Genomic DNA, 22,685 nt, shown 5'->3' on the forward strand with positions numbered 1-22,685 from the left:
CTGGTTTTCTAGTGGGGTTACGTTTTTTTTTTGTTTTTTTTCCGTGAGTTTGGTGGCTTTCTCGTGGGGTTAGATGGCTTTTTCGCGAGGTTAGTTTTTTTTTTTTTTCGTGATGTTACCTGGCTTTGTTGTACCTTTTCACAAGCAGTTTATACTCACTTATCATATAATTCAAACACTGGCATAGTTTTCTTAACAGGATAATCGTGCCATATGAAGACATACACTGAGAAGGAAGAGGTGTTACAGAGCTTACTGTGTCTACGTTAATACGGCCCATAGATTTCTTAACCGAACTACTGTATATTACACATCCCACAGAGACAAAGGTTCTGATACCCCGTAACCGATTTATATACACTTATCACAGAGACTAGGACCCATATATTCCTTAACTGCATTACGTTTCATTTGTCATAGAGACTGATGCCCTTATATTCCTTTTCACAGAGACTAAGGTCCTTGTACTGCTTGCCACAGAGACTGAGGCCTTTATAATTCTTACTACGGAGATTAAGGCTTATTTTCCTTCCTGCGGAGACTAAGGCCTTTATATTCCTCCCTACAGAGACTAAGGCCCTTCTATTCCTTCCCACAGAGACTAGGGCCCTTATGTTCCTTACCACGGAGACAAGGGCCTTTATGTTCCTTCCCACGGTGACTGAGGCCCTAATATTCCTTAACCGGATTTCATTACACTTCCCACAGAGACTAAGACCCTCGCTTACGTTACACTTTCCACATTTCCTTCCCCCTTCAGGTGTCATTACGTCCTGTGATCTCTGTGAAAGGATGGGATGTTATAGGTGGCCGGGCCGGAGGAGTTAGCCGGGGGAGGACTAGTCAGACCCTCTCCTAAGTCCACGTTTAGCTGGTCGTCTTCTGGGCTGGTCACTTGACGCACCTTGTTCCTCTCTTCCCGTATCTTGCGCATCTCGTTCTCAAATAGCGTCTCCTTCTCCACCTGAAGGCATAGAGGCAGAATGAGGGACAGAAATTCTCCTGGTAGGCATAATGTATTCTATTTTGTCAACTTCCGACTTTTAGAGTATGCAAAACCAGAGACAAAATAATAATAATAATAATAATAATAATAATAATAATCTAAGTTCTGTTATATGCACTTCAAAATTTCTGGGCATATCACACCATGGACAAAAATTCGCCTACTACTTCACTGTGCCTGCTTGAAAATTTTAGGATATGTGGAGAGAGAGAGAGAGAGAGACAGACAGAGACAGAAAGACAGACAGACAGACAGAGACAGAAAGACAGACAGACAGACAGACAGAAATCTTCGCCACCCAAGGGCATAGAGGTACAGTCACGGATAAAAGTTCGTCTGTTATTTTACTGTGTTTACTTTAGAATTTTAGAGCTATGTCTGTTACTTTTATCAAACAGAGTCTCCTTGCCCATCTGAGGGCAGGGAGTCACGCATAGTGAGGAGAATTGGACTAACTGGTGAAGGCATTCTTGACTAGTCTTAACGCTACGATGCGAGTTTAAGGGGAGTTTGTCTTTCTATCTACCTACCTGTCTATACCCATCTGTCTATCTATCTATCTTTCTGTATATCTATCTGTCTCTGTCTGTCTGCCTATCCATTTACCTGCCTACCTACCTACCTATCTGCTTGTGCATCCATCAGTTCTTCTGTCACAGTAAAGTGAATTTAAATCTACGTTCGCATCCGCACCAGCATAAAGCGTGGGTGAGCTACGTACCTTCTTCTCCCTCTTCATCTGGTTCTGTACTTCAACGGGCACGTCCGGGATGGCCATGGCGACCGCACCCGTCAGCAGGAACACAACATGCTGTCAACGCACAAAAAATCAAGTTTAGTACATAAATATCACAGGCTGCATATAGCACCTATTATCGGTAGTGTGTGGCGAGTGTACTGTACCTCAAAGATGATGATGAAAGCGAGGCGCGCAGTGAAGACGTGCCAGAACTGCTGATTCATGGTGTAGGGCTCGTCCTCGTGGGGCCCCTTGCGGTAGGCACGGTAGCGGCAGGTGGCGGGCCATTCCTCACGGGCACCAGGGCCCATATCGTCTGTGAACTCGGACGTGTTGAAGACTGAGGGAGGTGATGCGAAGAGGCATGCAGTTAGATTATGGACCGTAAACAAAAATTATCGGAATCATTTTGCACAGAGTTCTGTGTGGTTAAAACGACAACTAATTACCTCCGCCAACGATGGAGCGAACAATCAAAACCACGTGAAAATGGGATGAGGGGTAAAGAAATACCAGTGAATGGTGGACTCTGCAAATACTGTAATCGAATTAACAGTCAAGGAAATCCAGCGCCTAATTATTACCGTTTGACAGTTCTCAGTCCATCCCCCCCTCCTCTTTTTTTTCTTATAAGACTGTGTAACTGCATCGTGGTTGTGTGCGAGTGTGCTGTGATGAGGAAACAATAGGTACCTGCGAGGCTGTTGTTGACGTATCCCTCCAGGTTGTGGTTTTTGGAGTAGCCGTACATGTATACCAGACGTGGGATGAAGTCACTTGTGTACGAGATTACCAACGCCTAAAATAATAAAGGCAGGTCGTTAGTATTGGTCTTGTTAGACACACACACACACACACACACACACACACACACACACACACACACACACACACACACAAGTACAATGGTATGACAAGTGCAAGTGCAATACGAGGTTGCATATAGTCTGATAAACAACAATTTTCTTTTATTATAAGTAATCATTGGTCTGCCGAAAACAGGGGAAGCGTACACTACCCACGCTCCCACATCCTCCTTAGCCTTATTCGTGCCTGGGACTGGCTCATCGTCGAAGTATGGGTACCTTGTCCTTGTTGCATATAGTGAACTACTCATTTCACTCTGCGCTTAGTGCGTTGCCGGGTCGCTGTCTCTCCTTAGCACACCAGAGCTACGGACAGATACATGGGAAGGCATTCTCACTGCTGCGTTGTTTGGAGACCTCGTTCAGTAGGTATTTTATAATTGTCGATGTACGGTTGTGGAATGGCTCGTCTGAGTGCATAATTCAATGTGTTTCTTTGGATGGCTTTAAGCGTTGCGTAAATCATATACTTCTGTCTGGCTTTTAGGTTTCATTCTGTTTAGCTTTAGTTTTCTGTCATCCTTTCTCTTCCTCCGTTTCTTTGCTGTCGGATTCACTTGTAATCTGTTGTGCCTTCCATGCACTGTTCTGACGGTGGGGTGCGATGTGCATAATATATAGTAAACAATAAGCTGCACGTAAAGAGTTAGTGGTGGTCCAGTGTGAGATTTGTGTTGATCCGGCATAAGATCTAAAATGTATTTAGATCTTTTGGTCCGGTGTACTTACGTTGGTGAAGACGGAACAGTAAGTAATGGCCTTCAGGATGCTGTACCAGATGCCTATGTCCTGTATTCTCTCAGCCCGCGGCCTCCGTGACTTGCTAAGGTACTTGTAGGCGTCCAGGCGGATTTCCACGATGTTGTTGATGAGCGCGAAAAGCGGCGCCAGAGGGAAGGCAGCCACGAACAGCGTCACAAACCCATACTGGATGACTGTAATGGAAACAGGAAAAAATCTCAGAGTAAAGGCAGACTACCTAGTGTATGCTCAGATTCATAAAATAATGTAATAATAATAATAATAATAATAATAATAACTAGTTACCTATTTACTTATTGTGTTGCGACAATAAGGAAGCTTTGCCTTAACTATTTATAGTACATTAGGTATGAAATGTTGGCATCGTAATTAAGTCTGTGACCTTTAAAAGTAGTCCAGAGTCATCCATATTTGGAACATGTACTTAGATTAACCTAAGGTAGATTCTTGTGTAATATCAACGAGATCTGAAGACAAAGGCGTGGAACAGAGGTGTCAAACTGGTGGCCCGCAGGCCACATCTAGCCCTCGAATAGAAAAAGAGTGGCCCATGATGACTATGAAAAAATTAGAAAGACGGGGAAACGGATTATTAATAAAATTTGTCATATGATGAAGTGAATAAGCATTACAGCACTGTTAGGAAATATTTGTTGATAACTTGATTGATAAATATACCATTTGCATAAGCTATAGGTGAACAAATATGTTACGGAACTTTTATTTGAATGCTACCAATAACTTCATGGAGAAGCCAATGCCACTACAAGGGTGAGAAGCATTAGGCGTACCGAACTTCTACGAACGTTTGAATAGGCTGCGGCTTTGCCGTATTAAATAGTACATCGGCATTTTATTTTTCATTCAACAAGTTTCCAATTTTATATTGCAAATATAAAATTTGCATGCACTTTTAAGTAATAATGTATAGTACAGTGTGCAAATATAGTTCACTAATCTGATGGAAATCTGGAAAGAGTATTTCCTCTTTTGATAAATTCAGACGAAGTGCAAAACGTAAACACACTGGTCTAGGCTCTCAGTTGGAAGGTGAACCTCCCCGCAGTTACCCCAAGAAGAAGAAGGAGAAGAGGGGCACACGCACCACAAATTTGGGTAAGTTGATGTTTACTTAACCGGTATTATCCTATTGTTTCTACGTTTATTTGAGATAAATGGTTATTCAAGCTTATAGTGAATGGGGAAAAAAGTTGATAGTCACCAGCTGAAACTGATGATAAGTGGTGTTGATAGTCTGTCACAAAATTACATGTAAGAAATTAACTGCACTTTTCACTACAAAACCGATATTATCCTATTGTTCCTACGATTATATGAGATAAATGGTTATTCAAGCTTATAGTGAATGAGGAGAAAAGTTGATAGAGAGTAGTCACCAGCGAATAGTCACCAGCTGAAATTGATAAGTGGTTTTGACAGTCTGTCACAAAATTACATGTAACAAATTAACTGCACTTTTTACTACAAAACCTAAGGTATCCTAACCTAACACAGCCTTGCCAAACCTATATAATACTTATTTAACGTAATATTTTTAGAGTAACCTACCTTCATTTTGTTTTCATGAAATTCATTATTTTCCCATGTTCTTTTATGCTAGGCTTTTCTGTGTTAGCATTAATTTCTATCGCATGTTACTTAACTAGCCTAACTTAATCTACTGAACCTAACCTGACTTAACAACACCTATACAACCTGACGGTTCAAACCTAACCTAGCATGGATTGTACAATGTAACAGCCTAATCTACCCTAACTTAACCTTACCTAACCGAACCAAATCTTACCTGACCAGTGCATATCATACTTAGCCTACGATGGTATTCGATAAAGTTAGGTATACTTGGGCCTCAGACGATGGACAGAACTGAAGTGTGGCGCTTGGGAAGGATTGAGTTTGACACCAGTGGTGTGGAACGCATGGGTACAGTTTACATTTGTCTCAATAACTGGGTAACTGTATGCTTAACTGTAACCATATTCCTTTTAGACAATAAGGAAAAGAGGGACCACAGCTAATTTCTGTAAAGTTACATCGTTACAGCTCTTGTGTATTTCTCTAAAACGTGCGACGAAGAAAACACTGAGCAGGTTTGAATTTGGTGCTTTCCACTTGGCTAAATGGCAAAATATTCAGCCAAAATTCTCAGCAAACTTTCTTATCATAGGATTTTCAGCCAAATAGCTGTATCTCAGTCAGTTTGTGAGATATTTCAATTTCATGTATGCAATTTTTGCGCCAACAATGAGTAGATGACCTTCAAAAATAGGTCAAGGTCATTTATATTCGGCCACAAGTACTTGGGTTTCCTTGGGATACTTTCCTGTATAATATCATCAAGATCTAAAAAAAACAAAGTGCAGAGAAAAGTAATAATACTTACGAAAACAAATTTCGCCATTTAAATGACAGCTCAATAATAATATAATAATAATAATGATAATATAATAATAATAATAATAATAATAGTAATAATAATATGCCTGTTTGTTACACGCCGTTGAAATAGATTCAGTCAGGTGACGATTTTTTTTTTTTTTTTTTTTTTTTTTTTTTTGCGACCAACAGTGTAGTTTATTCACATTAGGGTGATTTTTGTATGTGAATTGGTTACTGAAGGTTATATCTATACCCTGTTATTCCAAAAGTATCCTCCAAGCTGAACAAAATCGTATGGAGTTACTTAATAAAAATGCATCCCAAGACTGAGGAGGCTAAAGATGTTTGTGGCCAGATTCACGTATGGGTAGGAGGCACTGGCACGGCATGAGTTTGATAGGCAAAATGAGAGTAATAGAAATGAGACGGTTAACCCTTGGAAGACGAGACGCCACTTTTAAGCTAAGTAGATCGTTTAGTGGCAGAGAATGTAGTTAAGATTTCTACCGTTCTCCGAAGGCTAACGGACACTGCCCGTACTTTTAATTCTTAGAGGCTGAGCGACGAGAGGCTGGTCTTAACCTCAGAAAATAAAAAGTTGAGATTATTGTCATCATGAGAAGGTTCAGGAATCTGACTTACAGTGTGTGGAGTAAATTACACAGGAAAAAGAATACAGAGGTTTGTGATGGATGTGAGAACAGAATATCTGCTGATGGAAGGCTTGAATGTGATCAGATGGTAGGGTCACACTGAACGTACTGAGAATGATTTAAAAAAAAAAAAAAGTGTATGTGAGTGCGTTTTAGGATAAGAGTCGGGAAGGCATGAGGACGTTAGCTTGATATAGTAAGCAGATGTGTGAAAAAAAAAAAAATGGTATGAAAGCTGAAGAAATCGAACATTTGACGAGGGACTGAAGTATGTAGATAAAAGTATGTATGGAGATGCACATGGCAAAGATGGCACTCATCTGTTTATCTAGTAGTCAAAGGAATGTCCTTTATCTTAACAAATATGTGTGTGTGTATTTGTGTGTGTGTGTGTGCAGATAACTCACCCATCTCGAGGTATTCATTGAAGAGCGATAGCCGCGTGAAGGGTTCCAAATCGTAGTCTTGCTCCCAGCGTGTGTATGCCTCGCTCAGCTCGTTGTGGTGACCAGTCCGCTTGTTCCACCACACACGGACGATGCTAGAGGGGAGAAAACTTAAGAAGTGTAGTAGAATTGCGCGGTTTAGTATTTCCATCAGTGTCTAAGGTTAGGTTAGGTTAGGTTAGATTGTTTTTTGTTAGGTTGGGCCACGTTAGGTTAGTCTGAGAGTTAACTTAGGCTAGGTAAGATTAGTGTGTTAGCATTACGTTAGGCTAGACTGGTCAGGTAAGGCTAAGTGTGGTAAGGTTAGGTTTTAGTTTAGCAGGTATGAGTATCATGGGAAGAGAAACTTTGTGCGGGATGCTGATATATACAGCTTAGGAAAGGATCGGGATGGGTGGAGATCATGATGGGTAGTGGGGTGGGGTGGGGGTAAGGCGCAGAGTAAAGATGGCCATTGTAGACTGATCGATTTGCAAGTGGCAAAGGTTCAGTGGAAAGCTTTCTTCAAGAACAAGAGCAAAAAGAAGAAAAAGTAAGAACGCGTTATTCTTAAATATCTGCCATCCCACACCACCGTTAAAAATAATCCTTGCGGCCAATGAAGCGATTAAGAGTATCACACACACACACACACACACACACACACACACACACACACACACACACACACACACACACACACACACACACACACACACACACACACACACACACACACAGGCAGTACTCACGGGTAGATAATCTCAATTGCGTTGTTGAAAATCTGTTTGCCGATCATGATGATGGCCAGCTGGACACAAAGCTCAAAGAGGCATCCAGCGGGGTCACACATGTCGTATCGCAGCTGGAGAAACGCGTTGGAGCGGGCGTCGATGTCCCCGGGATGGTAGAAGAATCGACCCTGTAATGTCACCAATCTTATGATTAATTACGACCTTTTTCTGTGTTGTTATTATTCGCCGTAAATTTTATGTGTTAACATATTATTAGCTTATTTCGTGTTATGCATTTTATATACCTAGAGTCTCAGTTCAGCTTTTTCAATTCTGCCATGTTCGGGAATGAGGTTTGAGTAACAGGAATCCTGAGGAGGACAATGCTTCTACCGGTTCTTCAGCCTGGTCAGGTCAGACACTGCTCTGCTACTGGTACCATGTAATCCAGTACTACCTGTTTCATGGTCGGATCGTCGGCGACTAAACCGGCAACCCCACTGGCCATGCTCTGTGAGGAGAGTGACTAGACACCCAGCAGGACGAAAAACAAGACCTGTCAAAGGGCGGATGAGCTTTTTAAGCCAACGACCATCTAGTAGGATAGGTAGGGCTTGATAACCATGGGAGATATTTCACCTGCAATGTTAGGTCTGGTGCCTGCGGATCCCACGGACCTGTCCAAAGGCAAATGGTGAATCCTTCCCTGATTTGGGAGGTTGGGGAAGGGCTTGCACCTCCTCCCTGTAAAAACTTTTAACTTAATAAAATTTAGAGTCGCATGTTGTTGTAGCAGTTGTTGTTGTTGTTGTCATTCCAACCTCAGGCTCATCCGGGTGTAAACTTGCCATTTAACCGGTCGCTCCCTGAGTTCTTTTGTTGAGGTTGTGGTGAAGGATTGTCTGTGTTGTGATAGAGTAGTGCATGAGGTAAGTGTAAGTATGGGTAAGTGAGGTATATCCCTTCTAAACATCATTGATCCCAACTGTAATAAACCGGAGGCCAGAATCGCTGATCTCACAAACAGGAATCATCGTCGAGATAAGTTTAATTTTTTTTTCAACAGTACTCGTATATGTTAAAAGTATGATATTCCCTGTGCTTGACAAGTGTAAGAATTAATAAGTACAGTATGGACATATGAGTCTAGGCTTCGACAAGCACCCACCTTGAAGAATGCGACGTAAATGAGAGAGGAGTAGAAGTTGATGAACTGGAAGAGGAACATCTTGAGGGTGAAGGAGTCCTCGTATTCAGTCTCGGTCCTGGGCACCTCCAGGTTGGTCAGCCACACCACCATCTTCTCGTAGAACTGCAACGGGTGGGAGGGGTCAGCCGTCAGATACACAATTGCCATACTTCTGTTAGGGTCGTATTTTAAGTGGCTTTGGAGACTTCACAACACAATTTCAGTAGTAACTTATTCTAGATATTACCTTTTAGTATATTCTTGTATGGTGTAGAAGCAAAGTATGTCGATATTGAAGCGATATGAATAGCTTGTACGACAGTGTTAAAGCCGTGTAAGCTTCCTTTGACAGAATGCGGCTTTTTGAACACACTTGAAGCGAGAGTGTGGGTACGGATTTTAGTTGTTAGCCAGCTGATTGCATCAAAGTTGTGTCTTAAGAGCGCACTCATATTGTGACGTCTTCTCTGTCGTAGGAGACAAATATTTAGAAATCTAGCTGTTAAGAGTCTCTTTTGTGTGTGTGTCTATGGGGGGGGAGGTGAAGGGTGTCTTAATGTGGGAGAGGAAAAGACTAGACTGCTATTGGTTGACGGAGCCGGCTTAGGAAAGATTTTTCGCGCTGGCGGGATTAGATATAGTCCTCGTTATATTAGCCATTAATGAAAACTTTGCAATTCCTTCATTTCGATGGGGTAAATTCCTTCATTTCGATGGGACTCCTCCGAACTGAATATAAACGTCCGGTACTAGCCAGATATGCTGCAAAGTACTTCGTCGTGCTGAAAGGATTAGACCTGGGGGGATAACTCATCTATTTTCCTCTTAATGACGCCAGATGGTTTTATTAGCCACTGGAACACCCCCTGAGGTCTGGAATTTCAACCGTTTGCTACGAGAGGCCTTTCCTAAGTTAAATATAATCGTCTGGGGTCATTATGAATAAACTAATACCAGCTAAATTTGCGTGTCATTGCTCACATAGTTGAGTATGAGGATGACGATGAGGTTGAGGGAGGCAGCAGTGATGGCGGTGACCAGCTTAGCGTTACTGCGGATGAGGGACGAATCTGCCTGGTACATGGCCACTATGACGGCCATGCGGTACAGGATCACACCCAGCATTGCAGCGCCCACCAGGAGTAGCTGATGGGGGGCAGAGGGTTAGCAGGACACGGTGGATGTTATGTGAGTTAGTAGTTCACTCTGGTTATCAGTTCATGTGAGTTATCAGTATGTGTGGGTTATTTGTTCCTGAGTTAGCAGCACCTTAATACTTATGGGTTATTAGTATTTATTTATTCGAATATAAACACTGACTCGGTACACACACACACACACACACACACACACACACACACACACACACACACACACACACACACACACACACACACACACACACACACACACACACACACACACACACACACACACACACACACACACACACACACACACACACGGCAATCATAAACATTTACCAGTACATTCCAAACCCCATGGGCTATCAGTACGACTTAGGCCGACAAAAACCTCTTCCCTCACTAAAACAAAGACGATGGAGTCAGGCGCCAAGTACCAGCCTCGTGATCTGTTTCCACAGGGGCGGGTAGAGCTTGGATCTTAAGCTGAATAAAATCCTTTCCTCCCTCACCATAAAAAGATGAAAGGTCTGTCTTAAAGCTGATCCCTTTAGCCCAGGTGCCTCATATTGTAATTGATTCTTGCTGCTACCAAACGATCTCATTCGGCATACAGGCACAGTCTAGTAGCGAAGGGATTTAATGAATGGTATATCAAACCCTTGCGTCTCGAAGTCTCACCTCAGCTGACCAAAATTGTCTGGAGATAGCCAAAATAAAACAAAATGTGCCATGGCTGAAGGGGTTAACAAAGCCTTCCCTCCCCTCACCATAACAAAGACGATGGAGTTGGCAGCCACCAGCCTCGTGATCTGGTTCATTAGGGGCAGGTATGGCTCGGGTTTGTTGGTGACGGGGTTGATGCGGGTCGTGGTCACCTTCTCCTCAAACTCAGGTCGCATCTCCTCCTCCTCCTCGTAGTTCTCCAGGTCCCATTGCCATTGGATCACAGCCTGCTTCCTCTTCCATAGCTCTAGGAACATGGTGGCTAGTGAAGGGATGGAAGAAGGTTAGAAAGTTAGAGACAGTGATAGTGACACACACACACACACACACACACACACACACACACACACACACACACACACACACACACACACACACACACACACACACACACACACACACACACACACACACACACACACACACACACACACACACACACACACACACACTAGCGCACGCATCAGATATTTACCGGTTTTTAAAATCTCATTGGAAGAAATTTGAGATAAGAGTTAGCGATTCAGGGGAGACTTTGAAGATGACACTTTGGATTGTGCTCTAGTATCCGTTACCCTCTGCAGATAGCCACATACTGGGTTGCTCAAAAAAAATTTTTACCGGAGGGATTCACAGCAAAAAGGGATCTCTACGCTCCCCACCTCTACCCGCATAGAGGGCAGCAGACACTGTCAAAGGTGATGACCCCCACAAATACATTGTATTTCGAACACCGATTGCTGCTGAATTTTCTTGTCGACTGCGACCACAGAGTGACATGTTACCGTATTTCTTTGAAAGTTGCCAAGAGAATATCAGCAGGATAGAACAGCCGGAGAAGATTTGCTAGAAAAAAAAAAAATCGTGTGACATCGCTTTTGCTTTAATATCGTATTGTCTAGAGTCGTATTCTGAGTGGCGGAGGCTTCGTCGCACGTCTTGCGTAGCAGTGTACCGGTATACTATATATTACGCCTTGCCATTCTCTTGTATGCTGTTTAGATCGCTTCAGTATCCACATCGTTTGTGTCAGTATCATACAAGATGATATTTGGGGGGTAATGTGCAGAATAAATCACTATGGAAGAGATGTAGCCAAATCTCTAAAATACCGCTCTTGTCTCACCTTGGAAGGATGCTCAACGAAAATAATAGAGGAACCCAGACATGTAAGGTGTGTGCAAACCGACCGATAGAATCCACCCATCCATCCATCCATACATGAATACATACACACACACATACCCCAGAAGGACATAGCGATGGAGAAGAAGACGGTGGATGGGTTGTCGAAGAGGAAGGCTATCTGTGAGTTGAGGCAGGAGTCGTTGAGGGGCCAGAAGTCGCAGTGTTTGTCGCACTGGGGGCACATCGTTAGCATCCCCGTGGCATTGCTCTCACCGCTGCAGATCTCCTCGCTGCATTGGAAAAGAATGATAAGCGGGTTGATGGATGGATAGTTATATAGACTGATAGATAAATAGGTAGGGGTAAGTAGGTGGATGGATGGATGGATAGATAGACCGTTAGATAGATGATAGACAGACAGATAGATAGATAGAAAGATAGATGGATGGATAGATAAATAGATAGATAAACACAGACAGGCAGTGAGAGAGAGAGAGAGGGAGGGAGGACGAAGTACGAGTATAGTGGACTGGCTTCGAAACTAACCTAGGTTTGTTGAAGTCTGAGAACATGATGAAGAGTCCGCAAATGAAGGTAAAAGTACCGAAGGCCGCAGCGGGAATGAGCATCTCGGTGTAGAAACCCAGCCAGGCGAAGTACATGCCCATCTTGTCGCCAAAGTAGCGCCGGATGACGTGTAGAGGCTGTTTCTTGTACCATTTGGAGTAGTGCGCCCACTCCAGGTACAGCAGCTGCAATGTAGGCGAATGGAAGTGGGGGAAGGTATGAGGATATTGATGTGTAATTTTGTATAGGCACGGAGTTATAATTTTGTATAGGCACAGGGAGTTATGATTTTGTATAGGCACAGTGAGTCATGATTTTGTATAGGCAAACTGAGTAATTGTTTTTGTATAGGCAGAGGAAGTTATAATTTTGTATAGGCAGACTAAGTAATGTTTTTGTTTAGGCACAGGGAGTTATAATTTCGTGTAGGAGTTTTAAGTTATAATTATGAATAGGGACAATGAGTGATAAATGAGCTTAGTGACATTTGGTGATAATTTTATATAGATATATTGAGTGATAATTCGTTATGAACGCACTGGGTGCTTGTTCGGTATAGGCATACTGATTTATAATTGTATAAGTACATACAGTGATACTTCGGTTGAGGAACATTGGATAATAATCCGTTGTAGGCGTATTAAGTGATAATTCAATATAGGCACAATGAGTTATAATTTAGTAAAGACACATTGACTAATAATTTAGTAAAGACATATTGAGTCATAATATTTTAGAATCATATCAGTAATAATTCGGTACAGGCACGTACAGTGATAATAAGGTAATGAGAGAGCAGTAATTGGCAGTCAGTATGAATGATAATTTATGAATAACTTGTAACATGTGAAGTGGTTTTGTTTATTTTTTATGGGAATATTTGAGGAACCAAGAATGATGTATATGTGTGTGTGTGTGTGTGTGTGTGTGTGTGTGTGTGTGTGTGTGTGTGTGTGTGTGTGTGTGTGTGTGTGTGTGTGTGCGTGTGTGTGTGTGTGTGTGTGTGTGTGTGTGTGTGTGTGTGTGTGTGTGTGTGTGTGTGTACCCACCCTACGATCACAGTGGGTGTCCTCGGGACCGTCCTTGTCGTAGCGTCCGTCGTGCAGGGGGAAGGCAGCCACATAGGTACCATTGGACAGCAGCCGCGAGATGCCCACGCCTGTGTGGGGGAGCGGGGCAGGGGCGGAACAGGAGCAAGGAGGCAAGAGAAGGAGTAGGGACAGGGGCGGAATGGGATGTAGTGGGCCAGCGAGTGGATAGCAGGAAAAGGGACAGAGACAGAACAGGTGCAGGGGTGGAGTGGGGTGGATTGGATTTGGAGGGGGACAGGGACAGTGACGGGGTGGGTTAAGGAGTGAGGAGCAGGGGCAGGGACAAGGGCAGGGGTTGGATGGGCAAGTAGGGGGTCAGGGGTAGGGTTGGGATGAGCGGGGGTGGTGGAGGCAGAAGCAGGGTAGGGAAGGACAGGTTCGGTGTGGTGTGGGGATTGGCGGTGCAGTGTGGGGTGGGGCAATATGAGGTCAAGGTTGGTGCAGGGCGTGGCAGAGGCAAGGGCGGGGGTAGGGGCAGGAGCCAGGTGGGGTAGGGCACCAGAGAGGGGATGACAACTTTTAGATTATGCAGGGTTGAGATTCACTGAAGAGTATTACACATACAGAAGTTAATGTTATTTTTAATGATAATTTAAGCGTTACCAGTATTTACATAATTTGCATGTACTGGTCAAGATTTATTACATGTTATTAATTTCCTTCATTTATCAACTACCATAGCATTAATTCTTGTAGATACATTTCACAACACATGACTGTAGCGTACTTAACCCCTTCAGTTAGATGACGTATTCTGTATACATTTTTAACCTATCTCCAGATACTACTGTTCAACTTAGGGATCAACTCTCGTTCTGAAGAGGTTGATGAACGTTATAACTAGCCCCTTTAGTTCGAAAACTATCTCCCAAACTGAACGAAATCGTCTGGTGGTAGCACGAATGAAATTAAGAAAAAATACGCCATCGTAGAACGGGTTACAGCCAGCCATACTAGCTCTGAACGTCACAGTAAGCACTAAATCATTACCCAATACATCTGACACACTGCTCCAGTTCTGCCACGACGCCCACTAACACAACGTGGGCTCATAAAAGCACAAAATTCAGAGGCAGATTTTGCGTACATGCAAATCACACGTGTTATGTAACCCCAAACAAGTGTTGGAAAAGTTTTGACTGTGTGCTTCTTCGCCCGCTTTACAAATGAAAAGGATGAATAGAAAGATCCAACAATGCTTGCGTTCATAAAATAATAATTCAAGAGGAATAGAAAGATCCAACAATGCTTGAGTTCATAAAATAATAATTCAAGAGGAAAAGTTTGCTCACATGCTAGTCACACATGTAAGGCAACTCTAAAGAGCTGCAAGAAAGATTTGAATACGCGCTCCTTCATCCCCAAATTTAACAGATGGAAAGGAAGACATGGAAGATCTGAATAAATTTAGAGGGTACTGAGAAGGTGAGGTTCTCCGGGGATCAGTGACTACAGCTGATTTGTTCTGACATGACAAGGATCCCTAACCATTTTCAGCTCAGATGATAGGCCAAGTGTAGTGTAGTTAGATTGGTGGTGGAGGGGGAGGGCGTAGATCCGACGAGAAACAAAGGACACGTAGTTCTGTCTCATTATAAAGGCTCATTTGAACTTCATACAACCACGATTTACATTTGTGGGAATGGTCCAGCTCCGTCAGATTAAACCAGATCAGTTATTGTAATTATTAGTAACTATTACTATGCTTAGTTTGCACCCTCATTTAAGGCAATGACACACATCACGCCAAACAAGACCTTATCTAACAGTGAAAAACACATACTTTCTCTCGGCAAGGTTTAAGACCGAAGTATTTCCTTGTGGAATGGTTGTGGAGAGGTTGCATTAAGACAACTAGACAAAATTCAGAATAAAGCTGTTAGAATCATTAACAACCCTGCCATTACATATAAACTACCTCCCCTGCAAGTAAGAAGGAATGTTGCCTCCCTTGCATTATTTTACAGATATTTTTTTGGCAAATGCTCAGACGAAGTTGCGTCCATGGTGCCATCTCTCCATGCCTTCCCTCGTGCTACACGGGCATCTGGTAGCGCTCATGACTGGAATGTCACTCAGCCATACTGCAGAACTTCTGCCTATCAGAGTTCTTTTATTCCCCGAACTGCATCTCTCTGGAACTCGCTTCCCCAGAGTTGTTTTCCTCCAAATTTCAACCCACAACTGTTCAAGTCTAACTGTCACAGATATTTTATGAACGGAGGACACCAGTAATCTGGTGTATGGATTATTTTTTTTTACTCATTTGTTTTTCCTTCCTCCGTTGTTATTTATAAAAAAAAAAAAAAGTTAGGCTAAGTTAGGTTTGTGTTATATCCATAAAAAACGGACAGTTAAAGCTACAAAATAGGAATGAAGAAATGCGTTGCGAGCCATACAGCTTGATTTGTATATTCCCCGATAAATATATCAGCCAGCTTTTGTCAATATGTAAAGCCTAGTAAGCTGTTACCAAGAGTGTGATAACTCATAACCAAAAAGAATACTCATTATTAATGGCCGAGTGTGAAACTTCTCTGTCAGATTTTTGCTGCCAAGAAAGAGCAGCTGTGGTCAGTAAAGACTTATCGAATTCACGACCTTTACAAGGAAAATATGAGTTTACTCCTAAATGTCACGTTCTTGGAAGTGCAAGTCGATTCAGACACCCACCACTCCGCGACAACAACCGGGAGGCCCCGCACTTCACAACATACAAACTTTAATGGCATAGTTTATGCATTTTTTCGATCATAGACTGCATCTCCAAATGGACCCTGCCATGTTAAGAAAAGACATTGCCAGCTCGATGGCAGTTTTCTGTCAGGAAACATGGGCGATCTCAACAATTTAGAGTGATAAAGGGTTGCATGAAAAAGCGTGGACTGTGAAGACCCGTGTACTCTGTTATTTTGTGACAAGTCCAAGCTAAGAGACTGTCGAAGTGAGGATGAGACGGTTGGTCGTATTCTGAATGGCTTCGGAGGTATTGTAACACCTCCTCCATATAGATTGATTTTGCATATAATACTTCATTATCATCTAATAGTACATGATGTTGTTGTTGCAAACTATGTCGACACTGAAGCTATATAAATAACAAACGAGAGTGTTATTGTATATAATGCAAAACATGTTGCTAAAAAGAGGTGTTCGAAGCCTCCTGTGCCTCTTAGAATACGGTCCGATAACTGATCACCGAATGGGGACACTGCGTGTAAAGGGAGGAGGTTATAAGGGGTTTGAGGAGAGGACTTTGTGGAATATGGCAGGGAAGGAATGGGCCCAAAATGACGTCGGTATCATAAGTAAGACATAGTTACTCAGAGAACAAGAAGAACAGGCATAAAGACAATGCCTCTATACCCACTCAGGCAAAAATCATAACACAGTCCCATGTGCACAACAGGTCTAACAGAAGATGCAAAGGTGCTTCAGAATAAGTATAACTGGAGTTACGTGCAGAATGTTGTATCACTAGCAGTTAACATATTTCAATCTCTGAGCAGCCTTCTCCATACTCTGAAGCTAATCAACCTTAGTGTCCATAATGGGAAGTTAATCTTTGCCTTTAAACTGTATATCTGCGTACTAAAACTGCCAATTGATGGACAGTGCGTAGATTTCGTCAGAGGTTGAAACGTCCACGAGGAAGCATTAGTTAAGCAAAGAATAAAAGCGACCAATACCACAAACACCTTAATTGGACAGTAAAAATCCAGAAAAGTTATGAATGGCCGTAATATGTAATCTGTATAGTACTCTGAAAATTTAGCCCCTTTAATGTGATGACTTCAATCAGTTTATTCCTGTTTCCTCAAGGCTGTCTCATTCAGCTCAGGGGAGACTTTTCCAACTGTAGGGATTAGATACAGCCTTCCTGAACGCCCTCAGTATTAGTCTGTTCTCCTGTGATGAATGAAATCGTCTGGTAGCATCAAGAAAAAAAATTATGTGACGTCCTCGAGATGAAGGAGAGAGAGAGAGAGAGAGAGAGAGAGAGAGAGAGAGAGAGAGAGAGAGAGAGATTCCAGCCGTTCTGTTATCCTGTCCAGTTAAGGTCACCAAAGTTAAGTAATCATATACCAGTACTGTATATACAACCTGCATATACCTACGGAGCAACTTGTTTTCATCTGTGGGAATGAGTGCAGAGAGTGTGAGTTAGTTAATAATCTTATCCTGGAGGTCACTTCTTCCTGTCTGTCGCTTTAAAGAGAAGGACGACATAGAAAAAAGTATGAAATGAATAAATAAATAAATAAGATAAAACAGAGTGTTCAGGGACAAGATGGGCGGAGTTGCAGATGGAATACTGATGATCTAATGAGTATTGACATTTTTTAAAAGAATATATGCCACACAGCGGGGATACTTAAATTGTGTGTATATATATATATATATATATATATATATATATATATATATATATATATATATATATATATATATATATATATATATAGATAGATATATATATATATATATATATATATATATATATATATATATATATATATGTGTGTGTGTGTGTGTGTGTGTGTGTGTGTGTGTGTGTGTGTGTGTATCTTTTTGTAATATAAAACAGAAAGCAAACGAAACTTATGAACTGACTGAAAAGGTGGAGAGAATGAAAACAGGAGAGGAAGAGAGGAAGGACACCAATGATAATAATATTACATTTTGACAGTATTACTTCGTTTTGTAGTATGAAACGTAAAGGACAAAGGAAGTTAATGGAGGGATGGAAAAGTGACGGTGTGTCGGTCGACTAAAAAAAAAAAAAGTATATGGCTTAAATACACCATTGCCTACATGAAGACACTGAAGCGCCCTTTCTAACCCGTCTTTTCCTCGTCCTTCTTCTCCCGTTACGAAGGCTGTTATGGAGCTTAACTAAGTACAACAACATTTTGTGCAATCGCCTTACGTCGATTAGTTATGTACAGGTGCAGTGTTAACACTCTCAGGCTCTTATGACTCACTCTGTAGTTGAATAAATTTGTCTAACTTTCGACGAATTTATTCATCTACAGGAAAAGAAATTACTACTCGTAGAGTTCTCCCGATCTTGAGAGAGTTAGTAGGAAGACAACAGAATCAGGACATCAAGAAACTATAAAACTAAAGAGTGGAGTACGTTAATAACAGGTGTTAACAACAATCGAGAAAAAATAACTGATTATATACTGTGAATAACGGAAGCTTATTATCGAAGTAACATCACATTTGCATCGACCCCTTCAGTCAGATGACGTAGTTATTTATTTATTTACTTATTTATTTCCAGGTGATTTTATTAAGCTAAGGATAGACGCTTTGAACTAGAGGGGTTAGACATAGTAGGCTATTCAATACCCCATTCAGTATAGTGGGTATTCCTAAGCTGAGTAAAATTGCATGGTACTAGGGGAAAAATATATATATATATATATATAAATGCCGTACTCGGACTGAAGGGGTATAATTAATGAGTGGCTTTAGACCATGCGCTCCCAACCCAGGGTAAAATTTTCCTCATGGGATATATTGGACTTTTCTGTGAGGATAATTGATTGTTTTCCTTCAAACATATGAGTCCATAGGGTTAATAATATTTTGCACTGGGAAATCTTTTGTACTGAGGCTTTTTCATCTTTGAAGGAAAATGCCAATTCAATTCTCTTTAGGTTCTGATATATTCGATTATTATATTCGATTTACGGGTCGCAGTTATTGTCTGTAGTAGCCAATGGATTGTCAGTAATTTATTTAGTGTTAGCCCAAAGCCTTTTACAATAAAATTTAAGCTTCAAGGAGCTGATTGTAAAAAATTCAGGCCTTATGAGAGAGATGTCATTTAGAGCTGGGTGAAGACAAGCATGGAGGCTGAGTCTGATGGAGGGAAATGGTTGGTTACTCCTGTCCTAAGCAACGGTACTGTGCTCCTTGGGCTTTTGAAAGTGGCTAGTAATATGAGAGAGAGAGAGAGAGAGAGAGACGTACTCAGTTCTGAAGAGGGAGAGGCGGTGTAGCGCACCCTGAGTAGGATCTCCCACACGATGAGGCTGCGTTGTGCGGGTGTGAAGAACGTCTCCCGGTCCTTGATGATGAACCTGACATATACACACCGGCTTAGTCAGTACCTGCTTTTATAATCAGCATGGGTTTATAAACATGTAAGGAAAGCTTTAGAAATTACATTTACAAATATTTCTTTTACACATGTGGTTATTCACTTGATATAGTATATTTATTCAGCAATCTATGGTATGATTGTTCATGTTCATATTATCTAATAATTCTTGTGAATCGGTGTCAGAGATATACATCTGTACAAATATCTGTTCAGAAAGAATGTGCTCAGATGATTTTAAAGGCCGGGGCACTGATGCATTAAAAAAGGACATCCATTTGTACAAAACAAACAGAAAAGTGAACAGGAGGAAATTATTAGCTATTAAAGCAACTAAGGTCGATGCAGCACTCCTCCCCCAGCGCCTCATCTGCAACTGCCTGGCATTGTACCGCATTATTGGTCAGGCTGCAGTAAAACATGACCATGCATGTACCGTATTTTGTAGCATTGTATGTGCAGAAGCTGATAAGAATCATATCTATGCAGTGATACATATATGGGCTCCTAACACATTAGATTATTAGTTTAGATGTATAGAAGCATGTGCTCTCTGAAAAGAGAGAGAGAAAAAAACATGATGTGGAAAGACAGTCTCTTATAATTCACACACACACACACACACACACACACACACACACACACACACACACACACACACACACACACACACACACACACACACACACACACACACACACACACACACACACACACACACACACACACACACACACACACACACACACACATAAGCGTGCAAGCATTGTATGCCGCCACCACTGATAATTCCTTCCAAAATGGTTACCCATTCACAATATCAGATTTCTTAAGTTATGAATCAGAGAGATGGCTGGCCAGCAGTACTCATTCATCTCGTTACAGCCGTGAAGTTATTCACCCTTGACTCTTGTCATCTTTATTCATTTCATGCCCATATTTTGATAATCCTCCACACAGCTATGTACAAAAACTGTATACTAGCAATTGCCATTGTATAGTTGAAAAGCTTACAGAATAGTTTATACAGTGTGATCCGGTCAGTAGGCTACATATACATATAACATTGAATTCTTGTATGTACATAAATGTGTTTGTTCTAAGTACAAGTTGGATTCTACATTTCATATATAAAGCTAGGTACATTTGATATAAAATGCAAAGGGAAGCGATGTAATACGTAGTGTGAATTGTGTTAGCAAAAAATGACTGTTGCGCCAAAGAAGTCAGTTGTATTGTACACCGAGAAGTATAACAAATGTGGTCACAAGACAGTACCCAGCCTCCCCCGTCAGCTAGGGGTTTATCCTGCCTACACACTACGGGCTGGGGTTGCCTTGTGGCCATCCGGTTATCCTTCGTGCGGTGTGCCACTTTGCCAGGCTGAGGAGTGGCCAGGGCGTCCACATCAGAAATAATGTGTTTGTGTGCGACAGATACTTGCCAGTTGGAGTCTCTCGCGGGAGGATGACTGTTTTGAATAATAAGAGATAGCATACGTTAGAACTAAAAGGAATAGAGATTCTTCAGTCTTGTTTGACATTCAAGGCGGAACTTAAAGAAGAAGAATAAAAAAACTGAATCTGATGTATAAGCACTCAACTCAGAAAGAAGAAAAAGGTTCAGGTAAATGATTATCAGTGTGATCCACACCATCCAGGCCCAGATTTTCACGTTCGTATTGGTTGTGCAAACCATAACACATTTCTTAAGTGATTATTTATACAGCATTTACATACTGGCGCCAAAGTCTCCCTCTGAGTTGTCCAGAGAAACCATTAGTTGATTTATACAACAGTGATGGTCAGAATGGAAAGTAATGCAACCCTAGATCCATCCCCTCCTGCTCAAGACGTAAAGTTACGCCAATTTTGTAATGCAGATTTAGTTTTTATTTATTTATTTATTTTTTTTTTTATAGATGAAATTGTCATAAATGAACTAGAACACCGGTACGGAAGAAAAAGGTAACCGTGGTAGGCCTGATGGATAGACTACAAGAATAACTTAAGGGCAACAAAGAAGAAGCTCCATAACTGTCTCATTATGAAATGGAGAATGCTGATCTCTTACATAATGATACATCTAATTTAATATGCAACTTTGACAACAATGAAATAACAGTCTGAAATATTTGCATTTTAGACAAATCAACTGCTTTTACCTGGGCTAACCCAGAGACGAGGTAAATTCAAATTTTTCAGCATGATGTATTTGAAACAGTGAAATGATACTTCCCATTTATTCTCCATGTTGTCTTATGGGTTATAGGAGCGGGAGAGGAGGTAGAATACTCATCCTCCTTTTTTGACACAAGTATGTTGTGACTTCATCTCCCAACACTGGTGACGCACAGTCTTGCTCTTCCTATAGTACGGAAGGTAGGGAAAAACTGTACAACTTACTTTTCTTCTTATTTATGCCCCAAGGGAAATATAAGACCAGTATTCTGGGCCTCCCCATGTTACGTGAAGAACTACTTGGGAAACACGGATGATGATAATGTTGATTATGATTATTTTATTGATGATGATACGGATTATGATGATGATGAAGTTGATTATAATGATAGTTATAGTGATGATGGCACGAGGTTAAGCTAACAAAATGAAGTAGCACCTGTGTTGTTATCACAGTAGTGAATGTTATTCTGCATGACATGAGATTACTGGTTGTACAGTCAGTTCAAGGAGGCGCAGTCGGGACCTTGATACTTTTCATTTAATGTTTCTTGAGCTTAGCATCATATCACACTCTAGCATTGGTTAATTTTGGTATGATACAGTAAGTTCTTACCTCTGGATTCCCGTAGCCACCTTTTTCCAGATTATGTAGCAGAGATGACATGAGCATGTTTACTGAACTTATTGAAAACTAGCAAATAACTGGAGAGCATCGGATTTTTCTGGACCATGAAACACTGTTTTTTTTTAATGAGCAACATCAAGACTACGATAGGAAATAGTAAGCACGGTATATATTTTTCAACAATACAAACATGTACTGCTTGCCGAGGGTGCCATTTTTTCGTTTTTGGAGGCATATGAACTTAAATACGTGCACTCTGGCATTATATTAGTGTTCCAGGAACTTTCTCTTATTATAGTAAAACACTCAACTACAGAAAATTATGGAGGAA

At 41.4% G+C, this 22,685-nt stretch overlaps 1 protein-coding gene across 2 annotated transcripts in view; it reads right to left on the reverse strand.

The window, feature by feature from the left end:
* Nucleotides 1-525: 525 nt before the first annotated feature.
* The window catches only part of LOC145408069 (anoctamin-5-like), a 57,303-nt gene continuing 35,143 nt past the window's right edge, over nt 526-22,685 (reverse strand). For both annotated transcript variants that reach the window (XM_080278879.1, XM_080278878.1), the window contains 14 exons: nt 19,417-19,526; nt 13,390-13,499; nt 12,320-12,525; nt 11,891-12,063; nt 10,690-10,907; nt 9,756-9,920; nt 8,754-8,897; nt 7,604-7,773; nt 6,834-6,967; nt 3,341-3,546; nt 2,439-2,544; nt 1,910-2,085; nt 1,728-1,817; nt 526-964 (listed from right to left, as the gene is read on the reverse strand). In XM_080278879.1, coding sequence (XP_080135005.1) covers nt 767-964; nt 1,728-1,817; nt 1,910-2,085; nt 2,439-2,544; nt 3,341-3,546; nt 6,834-6,967; nt 7,604-7,773; nt 8,754-8,897; nt 9,756-9,920; nt 10,690-10,907; nt 11,891-12,063; nt 12,320-12,525; nt 13,390-13,499; nt 19,417-19,526 — 2,206 coding nt within the window. In that variant the 3' untranslated portion in view covers nt 526-766. The remainder of the gene's footprint in view (nt 965-1,727; nt 1,818-1,909; nt 2,086-2,438; nt 2,545-3,340; nt 3,547-6,833; nt 6,968-7,603; nt 7,774-8,753; nt 8,898-9,755; nt 9,921-10,689; nt 10,908-11,890; nt 12,064-12,319; nt 12,526-13,389; nt 13,500-19,416; nt 19,527-22,685) is intronic.

Source organism: Coenobita brevimanus, chromosome 75 (genome assembly GCF_032717465.1).
Source record: "Coenobita brevimanus isolate Jiangsu-jjx chromosome 75, ASM3271746v2, whole genome shotgun sequence".
In the NCBI taxonomy this organism is placed as follows: Eukaryota; Metazoa; Arthropoda; class Malacostraca; order Decapoda; family Coenobitidae; genus Coenobita; species Coenobita brevimanus.